This window comes from Neolamprologus multifasciatus, chromosome 7, assembly GCF_963576455.1.
Source record: "Neolamprologus multifasciatus chromosome 7, fNeoMul1.2, whole genome shotgun sequence".
Lineage (NCBI taxonomy): Eukaryota > Metazoa > Chordata > Actinopteri > Cichliformes > Cichlidae > Neolamprologus > Neolamprologus multifasciatus.
Window position 1 is genome coordinate 45,829,542 of NC_140445.1, and position 15,483 is coordinate 45,845,024.

Below are 15,483 nucleotides of genomic sequence, written 5' to 3' on the forward strand. Positions count from 1 at the left end.
CCTGGAAGGTCTAATGCCTAAAGCATTGTTCAGAGTCCCCTAATCAAGCCTTCTCTTAAAAACATTTTGAAGCCCAATCTTATTAAGCTTGAAAAGGGAAGCTTATTAGTTGACAACTGTCTTGCCTTCACCTGCACCATTTGGATATTCTAATGAATGATGGTCACTAATTAAAATGATTTATTTAAATAGTTAATTCTCACGGTCTAGAAACGTCCTTTGTGCCCATGTGCTAATATACGCTCACTTTTTATGTGGTGTTCTACAAAAAGGTATTAGTTTTATTCGTGACATGGTTCACATTAAATTGTGCTAAAATATATTTTTTTAAAAAAGAGAGGGAGAGAGAGGAGAGCTAGAGACGGAACTATAGTTTCACATCTCGGTTCCAGGTAGGATTTATTTTCCCTGTTACACTCTTGCCATGGCTGACAGCGCTACAGCTTAAATAAAAAACTCTTCTCTATTAGTTCTGTAGATATGCTTTAGCGACCACTTGGGTAAGTCATTCAAGTTTTTTCCCCCAACATTAGTTAGTCCTGGTATTTTCTTACGAAGTATGACATTTAAAAAGTGTTATTTAAAGTAACTTTATGTTACGTATACTGAGCACCAGGCTAATCAAGTGTTTCAGTTAAGAATAGCCAGTTTACTATCGAAATTATCCTTTAACTAAAAGGGACAGAAATTATTTCGTACCAGAAAGTGGCACAAAAAGGTGCCAGTATGACAGGAGGGTTTTAATTATCGAACAATTTATTAAAAGCTGCTTTGTTCAATTTGATGGCTGCATATTTTATTCTCAGAGAAACTTTAAGATTCTACGATAAATCCAACAAATCGTGCTTTTCATTAGGCACAGAGGGAAAAGAACGTAGTACAACTACCACTCGAACAAAATATATAACTCAAAACATCTGATTACGCATCACAAAGGACTGCAGATCTGAGCAGCACTCCACACACACACACACACATAAAGGAAAACAACTGCATGCAGGGGTAGACATTGATAAGACATTAGTAGGAGTGCCATTCTCCGTTCGACTTATTCACTTAGAGTAGTATTTGGATAGTGGCAGAGTGGATTTTAAATAAAATTATGAAGACGTGATTGAAATTTAGATTTTTTTGGATTGTGGTAACTATACATAAATAACAGCCATTTTTTATACAAAGTTGCTCAGAGGTTAAAAGGTAATTGGACAAATGGATGATAAGCAGTTTCAGGGCCAGGTGAAGTCTGTTCTCTTGGTATCTCATGATGGACTAAGAAGATAACATTTCTGGAGTTGTTTCCTTGCTTGCATATGATTTCTTTATTCTCAATATGTGGTGTGAAAGAGATAGTGACGCAAGTGTAGAGAATTCTCACAGAGGTAGGTCTATGGATCTCAGTCAACGGTGTACTTAGAGTCTACAGTCAAGAGTCACCTTCATGAATGTAAATTTACAACAAGGTGTAAATCACTGGTTACACGTAAAAAGAAGATCAGGCTTTGTCCGAAAACATCTAAAACAGCTTTCACACTTAAGCTAAAAAAAATTCTGTGAACACATGAAAGCCATCTTAACCAGAATGACGGGAACAGAAGAGTGTGCAGAAGAAGAGAAATGACTCACGATTATAAGCATAACACATTATCTGTAAAACATTGTGGAGATAATGTTATTGTGTGGGCACGTATGGTTGCCACTGTAACCAGGTCACTAGTGTTTATTGTTAATGTGACTGCTGGTACATATAGCAAGATGAATTGTGAAGTGTACAGGACTATACTCTCTGCTCATGTTCAGCCAAATGCGGCAAAACTGGTCAGGACTTGCAAATGGATGATGAGCCAGCTCTTCAGAACTGAAGATGCTTCTGGGATGAGAGGTGAAACGTCTTCAAGCAACTTAAAGAAGTCCAGACGCTTTTCTTTGCAAGCTCCTTTGACTACGATGACCTGGATGACTGAGAACCTTCACAGATATAGAGCCAAAATAACCCGCAAAAGCAACCCAAGAGTTTTTCATGGCAAAGAAATTAAATATTCTTCAAAAGCTGAGTTAGTCAGTCACCTGACACTTAGAGGACACTTTAAGTTACTGATGACAAAGGTGAAGACTGGGAGACCCACAACCAAGCATCAACTGAAGGTGGCTCTCAAAGGCTGTGGGTTCTAGACATAAGACAGTCATTAACTATAAAGCAGTATTAAAAACAGTCCTTATGTTTACAATTGTATTAATTTATCCAATTAATTGGATAAATTAATTGGGCTATATATTGGGCTATATATACGAAAAACATTTAAAAAGCTATAACTCCTAAATTTTTAATGGTGTATTTTTGTTGAATTAAAGAAGGAAATCTTGATAGATGAACTGAACTCCAGTGTGGTGTTGTACAGGTGGGAGAATATTGTCCAAATACTTCTGGGTGTAAAAGATCTTTATCAGTTCTGATATTGACTCTTCATGATTTGTTTTTGTCTCATTATCTCACAGTGTTGAAACTGCTGAATAGAATAGGGCTCACATGCGTGAAAAAGTTTCACTGCCAAATGTTTGACCTTCCCGTTTTGCAATGTACAGCTGTCAAAAAAACATGCCAGCATTGATTAAAAAACTTGATAAGCTTGAGATTTGAGTCAGGTAGCTAAGATAATCTAGAACTGGTTCTTAGTTAGGAACTGTTCTCGATTCTTCCCTAATGTCAGTTTGTGTGAATTCCTTTTTACGATATGGTGTGTACAGAGCCAGTTTCTGTGTTCAAATAAAGAAATCCTATCGTTGTGAATGAATCTGTTTCTCTTCTTTCTCACATCATAGACTTGATGTGATGTCAGATAAGCGTCAGCGTGCCAGAGTTCAGGGCTGCTGGGCGAAACAACTGCCAAAACACTCAGGTCCAACAGGTAAATCAAAGTGTAGTGTGTACTGTGAAATGCAGGATTTGCATGCTTTTGCCAGCTCAGGTCATTCATAGAGATAGATAAAAAATATAAGGAATTTTCTTCCTCTCTTATCAAATACAGTTATGTGTTTAAATAAGTGTGACAAATTGGGCTGACATTTACGTAGGAAACAAGATTCTTATTCTGTTTTTTAAATAGGTGCAGGCCCAAATTGCAATGAATCCAAAAATGCCAACGTGGCCTCTGGTTCTTGGGGTTTTGGGCCTCAGAAAACAACTAAAACCTTTGAGTTTCTCCAGCCCTCCCAGGTAGACTGTCCACGTGAAGAAGTCAAAATGAGTCTTTGCTGCCAATAAAAATGAATGTGAGGATACTACTTTTTCTTTTTTTTCTTTATTGCAGCCAATTAGAGATGTGCCACCAGAGAAGGTGATAGAGTAAGTTACTAATTTCTATCTTTACTATCACAGCTTTGTTTTTATGACAGATAACGTTTTTAATCACACAATTTTTAAGGTGGCTTAGTGAGTCCTCTACTACATACTTTTAATGTGATTAATTTTGTTCTGGTCAGACAGGCAGGTGATTTTGAGATCAGCCATGGACCATCAGGGGTGTCCAGGTGTGTAAAGTTTAAAAAACAATTAAATGGAAAATAGCTGAATGTGTGTTTATTGAACATTGCACAAATCAGTGACTGAGTTTTATATCCACTAGGTGGCAGTGGTCGCATAATAAATATGCTTTTTCTTAATAAAAGTCATGCTTTTTACTTTATGGTCCCCAGTAAAACACATAAAATGAGCTTTGTTTTTAATAATTAAGAATATTTCATAACTTGTGCTTTATTATATACTGGAAGGTACAATCAGGCTATTTTTACATAGATTTTTAGCATGTCAATTTTGATTTTATTGTTATTAGAAAAATGTGATTTACAGAGAGACAATGTTATTGTAGTCTGTATTTTGCTACCGAGATTCAGTTTGAATTTTAGCAGGTCATTTTGTGAGCTTAACAGAATGGTTGTAGTGGATAATAAACCAAAAGTAACTGTCAGTCATTTGATTTTACTATTTGATCTGGATGTTGAAAAATGTTACTATTTTGCACAAGAGTTCCCTGTGTATTTCTCTTTCTGTTAAAAAAAAAAGAAAGAAAAAGGTTACACGTTTATATTGTTAAGGAGGAATTTTATGCCTTACAGAAATAATTGGAATGCCCAGACTTTAAACTCTTAGAAAACCAGGGTAAAGTACATACTTTATACTCTTACTTTATGTTTATGGGGATTTAGTCTGTGTCTATTTGTCTTTCATCTGTCGAGGCTGCGGCTGCTGCCTGGATTTCTCTCCCCAGAAGAGGCCGACTGGATGTTCAGTAAGCTGCTTGCAGAGCTTCCATGGTCCCAAAAGACCAACTACAGACAAGGTGAGCACTGGGTTCTTAACAATGTAAACTAGGTGAAATGTGAGTATGTGGTTTGTAGAGAGGAGCGTGAAGAAGGATTCCCCACTGCAGGAAGTTTGCTGTTGGATTCAGGTTTGTTCCCGTTTCATGTCTGTGCAGTGGTGACCTTTTAAAGCAGTTTTCGGTACATGTATTTTAAAAGTACTTAAAGATCTCTAAATAATAACAGAATACTTTTTGTTGGCAATAGATTTGGGTAATTGTTTAATATACTCTCTTTTTTTAAAGTTATAACTTTTTAATGCAAAGTTTTCCAAATCCAACTAGGTGCCTTGCTCATGTGGTAATTTGTGTATGAACTTTATTTTGAAAAAAAGCTGACACTGAGAACACTCGCATTGTATTCCATATACGGCGACAGACGATATACAGGGGAATGTGCTGAGATGAAGCCAGACTTTGCCTCACAATCGTCCTTTTCTCTCAGCTGGCTCGTGTCCATCTTTTGTGCAATTCTGCAGTAGCTACACAGCAAACAAACAGAATGATGAAGACAAGTGGTCATGATTTCCAAACACTAACCACAGACACATGGTGTGAAATCATCAATGTTTGGGTTAAGGAAGAGTGGAAAAATAGTGGTGGCTGGCTCTTTAATGTATCACCACTCCTTCATTTATCCTGCCCTGCTTTAAAACAACCTTTAAATGCACTGACTCAGTTTTTCCAATCATTTGGTCTCACAACTTTGAAATAGATACTTTGAATGGGTTTGGCTTTTGCTTATCTTTCTGGCATTTGAGAGTTGATAAATGGTATGTACAGTGGGGCAAAAAAGTATTTAGTCAACCACCGATTGTGCAAGTTCCCCCACTTAAAATGATGACAGAGGTCAGTAATTTGCACCAGACGTACACTTCAACTGTGAGAGACAGAATGTGAAAAAACAATCCATGAATTCACATGGTAGGATTTGTAAAGAATTTATTCGTAAATCAGGGTGGAAAATAAGTATTTGGTCACCTCAAACAAGGAAAATCCCTGGCTCTCACAGACCTGTAATGTCTTCTGTAAGAAGCTTTTCTGTCCCCCACTCGTTACCTGTATGAATGGCACCTGTTTGACCTCATCATCTGTATAAAAGACACCTGTCCACAGCCTCAACCAGTCAGACTCCAAACTCCGCCATGGCCAAGACCAAAGAGCTTTCGAAGGACACCAGGAAAAGAATTGTAGACCTGCACCAGACTGGGAAGAGTGAATCTACAATAGGCAAGCAGCTTGGTGTGAAAAAATCAACTGTGGGAGCAATCATCAGAAAATGGAAGACATACAAGACCACTGATAATCTCCCTCGATCTGGGGCTCCACGCAAGATCTCATCCCGTGGGGTCAAAATGATCATGAGAACGGTGAGCAAAGATCCCAGAACCACACGGGGGGACCTGGTGAATGACCTGCAGAGAGCTGGGACCAAAGTAACAAAGGTCACCATCAGTAACACACTACAACGGCAGGGAATCAAATCCCGCAGTGCCAGACGTGTTCCGCTGCTGAAGCCAGTGCATATCCAGGCCCGTCTGAAGTTTGCCAGAGAGCACATGGATGATACAGCAGAGGATTGGGAGAATGTCATGTGGTCAGATGAAACCAAAGTAGAACTTTTTGGTATAAACTCAACTCGTCGTGTTTGGAGGAAGAAGAATACTGAGTTGCATCCCAAGAACACCATACCTACTGTGAAGCATGGGGGTGGAAACATCATGCTATGGGGCTGTTTTTCTGCCAAGGGGACAGGACGACTGATCCGTGTTAAGGACAGAATGAATGGGGCCAAGTATCGTGAGATTTTGAGCCAAAACCTCCTTCCATCAGTGAGAACTTTGAAGATGAAACGAGGCTGGGTCTTCCAACATGACAATGATCCAAAACACACCGCCCGGGCAACAAAGGAGTGGCTCCGTAAGAAGCATTTGAAAGTCCTGGAGTGGCCTAGCCAGTCTCCAGACCTCAACCCCATAGAAAATCTGTGGCGGGAGTTGAAAGTCCGTGTTGCTCGGCGACAGCCCCAAAACATCACTGCTCTTGAGAAGATTTGCATGGAGGAATGGGCCAAAATACCAGCTACTGTGTGTGCAAACCTGGTAAAGACCTATAGTAAATGTTTGACCTCTGTTATTGCCAACAAAGGTTATGTTACAAAGTATTGAGTTGTATTTTTGTTATTGACCAAATACTTATTTTCCACCCTGATTTACGAATAAATTCTTTACAAATCCTACCATGTGAATTCATGGATTTTTTTTTTTTTCACATTCTGTCTCTCACAGTTGAAGTGTACCTCTGGTGCAAATTACTGACCTCTGTCATCATTTTAAGTGGGGGAACTTGCACAATCGGTGGCTGACTAAATACTTTTTTGCCCCACTGTATGTAATAATTCAGCACCATAAAAAGCAATGGCTGCTCAAGCAGTTTGTTTTGGTTTCACCGTATTCTAATACCAGACGGCTGGCCAAAATACACCGAAGGCAAAAAATTGTTTCTTGGAAGAGAACTGTTGGTTTCCCGAGAAAGGGAGGTACACTCAGACCCACAGAGGAAGACAGAGAAATTGGATTTAGATGTTTACGTGACCCCTGTTAGAAAACCAGTGACAAAGCAGACGATTATTGTACATGTTTGTTAGACACTGAAAGAAAATCCAGTAAGAACAAATTTGTCAGTTTTCTGCCCTGACTGAATTGCCTTCATCAAATTACTGACGCAATATAGAGATTGATTTGATGGTTTACTCTATGAAACTGTCCACAGGCAGAGGTCTGGATTGGGGTTTGAGTGGTTGAGTGTTTTATACTTAAAAGACCAATCCATCCATTTCTGCAGTTTATCTGGGTCTGGGTTGTTGTGGACATCAGTCTAAATAGAAACACCCAGACCTCCCTCTTTCTGTCCACACCCTACAGCTCTTTAGGGAGAGTACCAAGATGTTCCCAAGCCAGCCAAGAGGTGTAATCTCTCCAGTGTCTCCTGGGTCTGCCTTCTCCCTCACCTATAAGGTACCCATAAGGCATCCTGGTCAGATGCCTATCTCAAATGGCTCCTTTAGATGTGGAGGATCAGCAGCTCTACTCCCAGACACTCTTGAAGGGCCGAGCACCCCACTCTATCCCTAGAGCTGAGCAAAGCCACGCTATGGAAGGTTGTTTCTACAAGTGTATCCACCCCTGCCTCTCACTAAGGTGCAACTCCAGAGTGAAACAGAATCCATCCCCTCTCCAGGAGACTGGTTGTAATTGTGTGTTCAGGCAAGCCTTACCATATCTAGCCAGTATCTCTCCACCTGAAGCGGTAGCTTAGACTCCTTCGTGTTCATGGGAGTTGGCGTTCCATATACCCAAAGCCCGTTTCAGCAAGTTTGAATCAGACCGCCAAGTCCCCCGCTTTTGACTGCCACCTGATTGCCTCCACAAATCACCACATCATTGTGGTGGAGGGGTTTGTGTACTCTGGTGATCCTAGGTCCCATATTGTTAGGGCATTTTGTCCCTGGTAGGGTTTCCCAAGGCAAATTGGTTCTAGATGAAGGGACAGACGAAGTGCGATTCACAAGACCTTTATGTAGGAAAAACCAGTGGGCCAGTGTACCACACTCAGATTAGGGTTAACGGAGCCAGACCCAAGGGTGGGCCTTGTCGATGAGCATCTGATGGTTGGGAATTAGCCTGCAGTGCTGGTCAGGCTCAGCTCAAAAGAGCCACATTTCCTGTGGACCAACCACATGCAGGAGGGGCCGTAGGGGCCCGGTACAGTGTGCATCAGATAAAATTTCTGTTATTAACCCGGAAATACTAGCACAGCTCTTTTATTTAAGCTTTCAAATAACCACGTTATTTTTTGTGTGTGTGTGCACTAAGACTCTGTATCAAATATCAGCAGATTTTAAATATTCACAGAAATGTGTCCCCCACTGTGCAATACCAAAAAAAACCTTTTGTCTCTTGTTTAATCTGGGCAATTTCCTGATCTGTTTGGATGTGTGCGTGTATTCTGGTCCAGGTGAAGCATACGAGGAACCCAGGCTGACCTGCTGGTATGGAGAGCTCCCATATACCTATGCTCGCTCCACAATGGCTGCAAACATGCAGGTTTGACAACTGTAACAAAAATGTGACAGATTTTTTTTCACACAATCTCTGGCAAAGTCTTTGATTTGTAGTCTAATTGTAGGGAGAATAAAGATTGATCTAAACAGAGTGAAATATTTGCTTTTGTTATATTATTTTAACATTGAGTCTTTCATTTTCCTCATTCATCATTCTATTTTTCTATCCTTTTGTCATACATTCATTTGCTGAACTCTGCGTATTGTTCTTGCTTTTTCCTCAAAGTGGCATCCATTGCTGGTAAACCTTTGCAAGGCAGTGGAGCATGCGACTGGATGCAGCTTCAACTCCCTGTTGTGTAACTTGTATCGGGATGGCCATGACAGCATTGGCTGGCACAGCGACGACGAAGCCTCATTGGGTCAAAAGCCAACTATTGCTTCTCTTAGTCTGGGCGACACCAGAGTCTTCAGTCTCCGCAAGCAGCCTCCACCGGTGAGTTAGCTCACCAGGGTTCATTCTTAACTATAATAAAAACAAGATGAAAGTATTCTGGTAAGATGAGATCATCTCACAACTAACTTAACTTGTGAAGAAAGGCAAGACGAGTTGGGAAGTGATCCAATCAGAAGTAATCTCCTTGTGCATTAAAGTTAGATGGACACATTTGATCTGCCTCAGGAAACAGTACAACTTGGGAGGAAGAGTGAAGCAGATTAATGGACACATTTCACATTCGATGCCAAAAAAGAGATGCTTTGCAAACTGTGTGAAGCAAAGCATCAGCATTAGGTGTTTGCATATACACTGAAGATTAACCTTTGGACTGCGCTGTGTGTTTTTGTCCTGTAGGAGGAGAAGGGTGACTACACTTACGTGGAGCGGATTCGGATTCCTCTGAGTCATGGCACACTTCTGCTGATGGAAGGAGCCACACAGGATGACTGGCAGGTAGGCTTCACCAGGCAGGCAATAAAGTTAAGCCTTGATTACGCTCTCCAAGCCCGCTAAGGTTTGCTTAGGGCTGAGTGATGTAAACTTTGTCATCAAAAAGTGAGTGTGAGTATAATAGTAATCGCTACTAAGCTGCTGGGTCTTCAGCTGTCTGTGTCCACAGCAGAGTATGACCAAAGCTTTATTCAAAGAAAGTCCAGCTACAGGATAGATTCAGGCAGAAATTAAAAATACTTTTTATTCAAAAATGTCTCCCTTTCAGGTGCCGGGTCATTCGCACTACACCAGGGGTGTCCAACTCCATGTCTCAAGGGCCAGTTTCCTGCTGGTTTTAGATATGTCCTTGATCCAAAACAGCTGATTTAAATGGTTAAGCATGTCAAAATGAACAACATACATATTCAGATAATAAAAGAACACTGATAGTTTGTTTTTAAGGATCTTTTCAGCCTGTTTTACATAGATAGTTTTGTACTGTGATGCTTTTGTAAAATATCTTTCTTGCACAAACTAAGTTATTATTAAAACAGCAACCTTGAAAAAACACTTCTAATGAAACACCGGACATTCACACTGAATAGTCTCCTCGCTGTTGTGCGATAGAGGAGTGTTAGTGCTTCTGACTCACCATATGAGCATATAGATGTGTGGTGAAGGCAGTCAGGTTCCTCTTGCCTGGCCAACCAGTAACAAGGATGAATGGAGAGGCCTGGAGAGAAGAGTAAGGCTTCAACCTAATGAGAGTGTTCTTTCTTTTCTTTTCTTTTCTTTACGATCAAAGTCAGAGCAACCAGATTTACATGAGTGCAAGGCTCTTGTGTATGCAACAGAGAGAGTTGCTGGGTTCTGTTGAAAATAACTGGGTCACACTCAGGTATGAGAATGAGTTATTACAGCTGCTTGAATTTCATTATGGCCAAATCTGTTTGCAGAGCAGGTAAAATGGGCCATGCTGTTTAGGTATATCTTTTTAAACTTTGTTCAAGGATGCATAGCAAAACATAGACACTTGGAGAGACGCTCACACTTGGCTCTGAATTCTTATGAAAGCAATAAGGACACTTTCATTTTTTCACTGGACTATACAGAGTTGTGTGGGGGGGAAAAAAAATTTCCACCTGACTATACATACATAAAACGGTTTAAACAAGTTTAAACAAGTGTTGTCCACCGCTAGAGGAATTCAATGATCAAAACAATACCACTGATATAAATCAGGACGGGCCCCAAATGGAGCTATCCTCAACTTTCCACTACACAATGTTCACTTACTAAAAACTAAGTGATGTGAGAGAGTGAGAGATAAAAGTTGGGGCAAGGAGATGAAAGAGGTTTGAGCTGAAAGAAGGAGAGGATAAGGTCACAGGTGTTTTATGACAACACCCCCCTGAGTAACTTAACAGGGGCTTCATTACTCTCTTTCAAGAAAAAGATCACTTCAGACATTAATTTTATCTCCTTTATTGCAGTCATGGTTGGCCTAACAAAACCATCTGGTTCACGGAGCAAGGTTTAGAAGTGGTGGCTAAATATTTAACTAAACCCATCAGTCCTGCTAAAGTACTTCACGTGTTTGAAAATGGATACAGGAATCATTCTGTGTTTACGTAGCTCTTTTTTTTTCTTTTCACACTGTGCATAAGCAAACCTTGCACCTCCTTCTCAGATTTTGATGGAGGTGTAGTGGTGTTTCTGCACTTGTGTGTGTCGTTGAGTCCACAAGCTGCACAAAATGTATGAAGGCCATTATTTTCTTGTGCAAAAGGTAGTAGTGCTGGCTTTGCACAGGTGAATAAATCGGACTTTTCCATGTCTGATGGTGTTTCTCCGGACTGTATACATGTGTTGTTGTTTGTTTGTTTTTCTCAGATTTGTCTATTATCACTTTACACTCTTTTTTTCTACATAGAACAAAATATAGCTGGCTTAGCTCATGGCTATTCATACATTTCTTTCTTTTGATTCTACTGGAAAATTTGTAGATGTTGCCCATTAATAGAAACTTAATAGAGCAATACTTACACTACATTTTTAAGAAAGAATAACTTTTAAATATGTTGCTTATGAGTCTCTCTGTTCCCACCAGCATCAAGTGGCTAAAGAGTACCATGACAGGGGCCCACGCATCAACTTGACCTTCAGAACTATCTACCCGGAGCCAGAGGGCCAGAGGGCGGGTACCAAAATGCGATTCACAGCCAAGTGACTGTAAATCTTCCTCAGTCGGGTACTTGAAGCTGAAGAAACTCTGATTCTACATTTCAAACAGAGTGCGAGATCTGAGGTGTGAACGACTCTGCTTGAATTTCCAGACTGTGTAAGTGATTATTAATATCAGTGTTGTGAGCAGTCAAGATTATCTGATATTAGTATTATATCTGAAGAGCCAAATGGCCCCTTTTACAATAATAACAGCCACACCAGCCCTGTGAATGAGAACAAGTTCCAACAACATCCATCTTTGGTCTGAATATTGCTTTGGTGAGTTACATACGTGTATTTGATTTAACTTGACATTAAGGCAGCTGTCAGGTTGTCAGCAGTTCCTCCACAATGAATCATTTACCCTGCATTAGTGTAGCAGTCATATATCTGTAGGAAACTTTAGACATATAAGACACTGAGCAGTGATCAGTCTTTTTTTCATTTGGAGTTTATTGAAATAACTGATCGGTTAAAGTTTGGGAACCAAAACTTGTGTTTCCCATCTCAGAGTTAATCAGGTCAGGAGTTTACAGGTGGACCCAAAGTTTGTTAAAATGTATATGCATGTGTGCTATTCGTTGATGGTTCTCATATCAGCACCTGCTCCTGCTTTTGAATGAACATAAGTTCTAAAACCTGCAAACTACACTTCTTCTTTGGTAAATAAAAAAAACTTACAGGCCCTTTTTTGTTGTTTGTTTTGTTTTCTGTCTATCAGGTTCTGTCCTGGTTAATTTTACGGTCTCTCAGTATTCACATCTCTGGAAACCTGGTTCGGATTAGGTTCACTTCTACCCTTGTACCATCTACCATCCGTTGCACTTGTCAAAGGCCAAGAATGCATATACTTTTCACAGTCATAAAACCACTATGATGGAGCGTGTCTATTCTACCTAAAATATATATTTTTTAGACACAGCATCTGTAACATTTCTGTTCATTTTTTCAGATACATGAATGCTACCTTGATGAGGAATTGCTTTTGTGTCTTTGTATTCGATGAAAGCATCCAAAAAAAAAAAAATGCAAATGATACAGGTATCTCAAATGCATTACACAAAGCAGATTCACATAGCCAAGGATGCACCAGGCAGCACACAGGGAAATGGTATGCTGCCATCCATGTCCTAAAGCTAAAAGTTTTACCCTGTATGGTTACAGCTCTTACTGAGCTTTCTGTATACTTAAGCCATCTTCCTGATTTTTTTGTTTGGACATAAAACTACTATAATAATAAATTAGGGATACATTCTGTATATTAACATTTTACTAGTAACTTTTTATGGAAGGATTGTTGTCATGTTGTTGAATGAGAAGGCCCAAACACAGGACACAGAAGCAGGTTGAACATAAACTGATAATAGATAATAGTGAGCCTTTTTTGGCCGACTCAATGAATCCACAAGTGTAGCCCAAGAATCGTAAGAAAAAAGGAGATGACAAAGCAGATTCTCACAAAGGGAAAGAGTTTGTACATCCTTATTTCCTCTCCACACATCTTAGTGTGGCCCACCAGACATGCAGGTATGCAAGCAGTGGAGGTGAAGGAGAATTATCCTTTATCCCTTTAAAGCCAAATATCTCCCCCATATACATACATGCACACATAAAAATGAAGACCAAGGTGGAAAAAATTAAGAGAAATTAAGAAAAGCCTTGTTGATATATAAAGTTGTATTTATACAATGAAACACTGACAAAAACAGGCCACAGGTAGAAACACAGAAGACAGACTGCAGACAGAGAAGATACAAGGCCGCGGTGAAAAGAAAAGGGGGTTAAAGTTCTGGTAACACATAAGGAGAAGCGATTTCCGAAGAAGCACAAGAAGTGAACATTAGAAAGACAAATGCAGACTAGAAAAATAAAAACCTTAGAAACACAGAATATCAACAGAATCAAAACAGCAACCAAACCTCCACGAACAGTAAGAGAAACACACGTGGACAACTGTCACACATGGACGATCATAATTTTATTTAGGCAGACTCAAAGTCCTGAGCTGTAATGAAAAGTTTGTCATGTAAATATTCTGGAATCTGAGCATGGTGTTTGCAAAATACAGTGAACAAGAAAGATGGTGCTCCAGGGCTGAGAAATTATGTAACCAGTGTTTTCATTATATCTAAAAAAAAAAAAAAAGTGTGATAAATGTATTTAATGGAAAATTCTTAATCAGTTTATAGTGTGGCTGTAATACAATCATGTGCTACGGTGTACAGACAATGCTTCAGGGCAGTTTTTGGTGTGTTGCTTTGTTTTTTGTCCATTTAGGTCAAACTCAATAGATGGAAAGCGCAAAGAGCTTCAGTTAAACTGGCTTTCTTCTTAAAGGTTATTTGACTGTGTATACATCCACAGAGAGGAGTGCCTCTGCAGTCAGAGTCGTTCAGGTTGATAGTCCACATTCTTTAATTGATCAAGCTTAAAAATAAACCTACAACTAAGGATCTATTTGAACAGTTGTAACCGAGTCTCTGGGTGATTCCTAGTGAAATATAATACGTGTGTGTAAATTTAGATATTAGGTCACTGGCCATGTAACCTCAACTTGTTGGTGCAAGACCGATCATACCAGCCACTCTCTGTATAGTGTATTAATAGCTGTTTGTGTGGTATGGATTGCTCAAATCTAAAAGTTCAACATAGCAAACTGATCCCTTGGTAAATACATATACAAGTATGATTTAACTATTCTAGCTGCGAGGAAATAGAAAGCCTATTCAGATACTAAAGAATCGCATAGCAGGTCTGAAGTGCTTCCTCTGATGAAAAAAAGCTGGTAAAAACAAACTGTCCTGCAGATCCAGTAAGGTCTGTGAAGACTCTAACAGCCAAGATAGCAGCAAAGAAAAAATCCAAGAAAGATAGATAAAATAAAATGGATTCAAGATCTATGATTGATGATAAACCAATCATTATGTAATCAGCTGGCTACATACAAAGTAAGGTATCTACTACTCAGCAGAGCTGGTTCAGTCTTGACAAAGCTTCATGTTTTAAAGTACAAGTTAGTGAGATAAGTTTTGATTAATGTAAATATCTAATCAGCTAATCACAGGGAAGTTACTCAACGCATTTAGGCATGTAGTCAAGATCAAAACAACCTTAGTATCAGAATGGGTAAGAAAGATGATTTTAAGAGACTTAACATCCTGTTGTTATTGGTGAATATTTCTGCTGATATGTTGCGATTCCCACACAGTCAACTCTTGGGTTTACAGAGAATGGTCTTAAGAAGGGAAAATATCCAGTGAGTGGCAGTCTATGGGTGAAAATACTTTGCTAATGCCAGAGGTCAGAGGAGAATGGCTAAACTGAGTTAATAGGAAGGTAACATTAACTCAAATAACCACTCTTTGCAAGCAAGGCATGCAAAAGAGCAAATGCATACAAGTCAATATAAATGATTCCAGCTCCTTGTTGATCTGTGTCATAAAGAATTAAAGTAGCTCTGAAAAGTAAAAACACAGTATTGGCAAGGTGTAACTAACAAAGTGGCAATTGAGTGTGTTATATCACTTAGGATTATTAAATCCTAAGTGATATAATTTTATCATACCAGTTCCAGTTTATTAAGATGCTGCTGTTTTGTTTAGTCCTGATTTATTTGATAAAAATCTTTAATTTATGCATTTATTGTTCCCTTCACAAATTTTATATGACTAACACAATGGCATCTCTACAAGAACAATTTAGTTCAAAGGTAGATTCTGATTTACCTTTTTTTAAAAAAACATCTTTAAGATTTTAATATTTACCTTCACATATGCTGCATGTATGAAAGTTATTTTAACAACTTAATACACTTTAAACACTACTTGGCATTGCTAAATTGCTGCAAAGACTCATGGTAAACATGTCTCTCTTTTTTTACTCACAAACAGGTGCTCACCTTCACTAAT

The 15,483-nt window shown here is 39.2% G+C and overlaps 1 protein-coding gene across 2 annotated transcripts; it reads left to right on the forward strand.

The window, feature by feature from the left end:
• The first annotated feature begins 382 nt into the window (after positions 1-382).
• Positions 383-12,259, forward strand: alkbh3 (alkB homolog 3, alpha-ketoglutarate dependent dioxygenase). Of its 2 annotated transcripts, none has more exons than XM_085165690.1 (10): positions 383-500; positions 2,818-2,903; positions 3,102-3,211; positions 3,306-3,340; positions 3,478-3,525; positions 4,231-4,334; positions 8,373-8,461; positions 8,705-8,914; positions 9,272-9,370; positions 9,636-11,426. In XM_085165690.1, the coding sequence occupies exons 2-10, from the start codon at positions 2,828-2,830 to the stop codon at positions 9,732-9,734; spliced, it is 870 nt and encodes a 289-aa protein (XP_085021816.1). In that variant the 5' UTR covers positions 383-500; positions 2,818-2,827; the 3' UTR covers positions 9,735-11,426. The 2 variants fall into 2 exon arrangements, with proteins under 2 accessions (XP_085021816.1, XP_085021815.1); XM_085165689.1 differs by lacking the exon at positions 9,636-11,426 and adding an exon at positions 11,460-12,259 and having other exon boundaries at positions 387-500.
• Positions 12,260-15,483: the final 3,224 nt, after the last annotated feature.

Bases quoted from the DNA above. Each gene is read 5' to 3' on its own strand.
- alkbh3 (XM_085165689.1), top strand. From the start codon at position 2,828: ATGTCAGATAAGCGTCAGCGTGCCAGAGTTCAGGGCTGCTGGGCGAAA. The intron at 3,341-3,477 runs GTAAGTTACTAA...TGTTCTGGTCAG, and splicing joins CCACCAGAGAAGGTGATAGA to ACAGGCAGGTGATTTTGAGA. The intron at 4,335-8,372 runs GTGAGCACTGGG...ATTCTGGTCCAG, and splicing joins AAAGACCAACTACAGACAAG to GTGAAGCATACGAGGAACCC.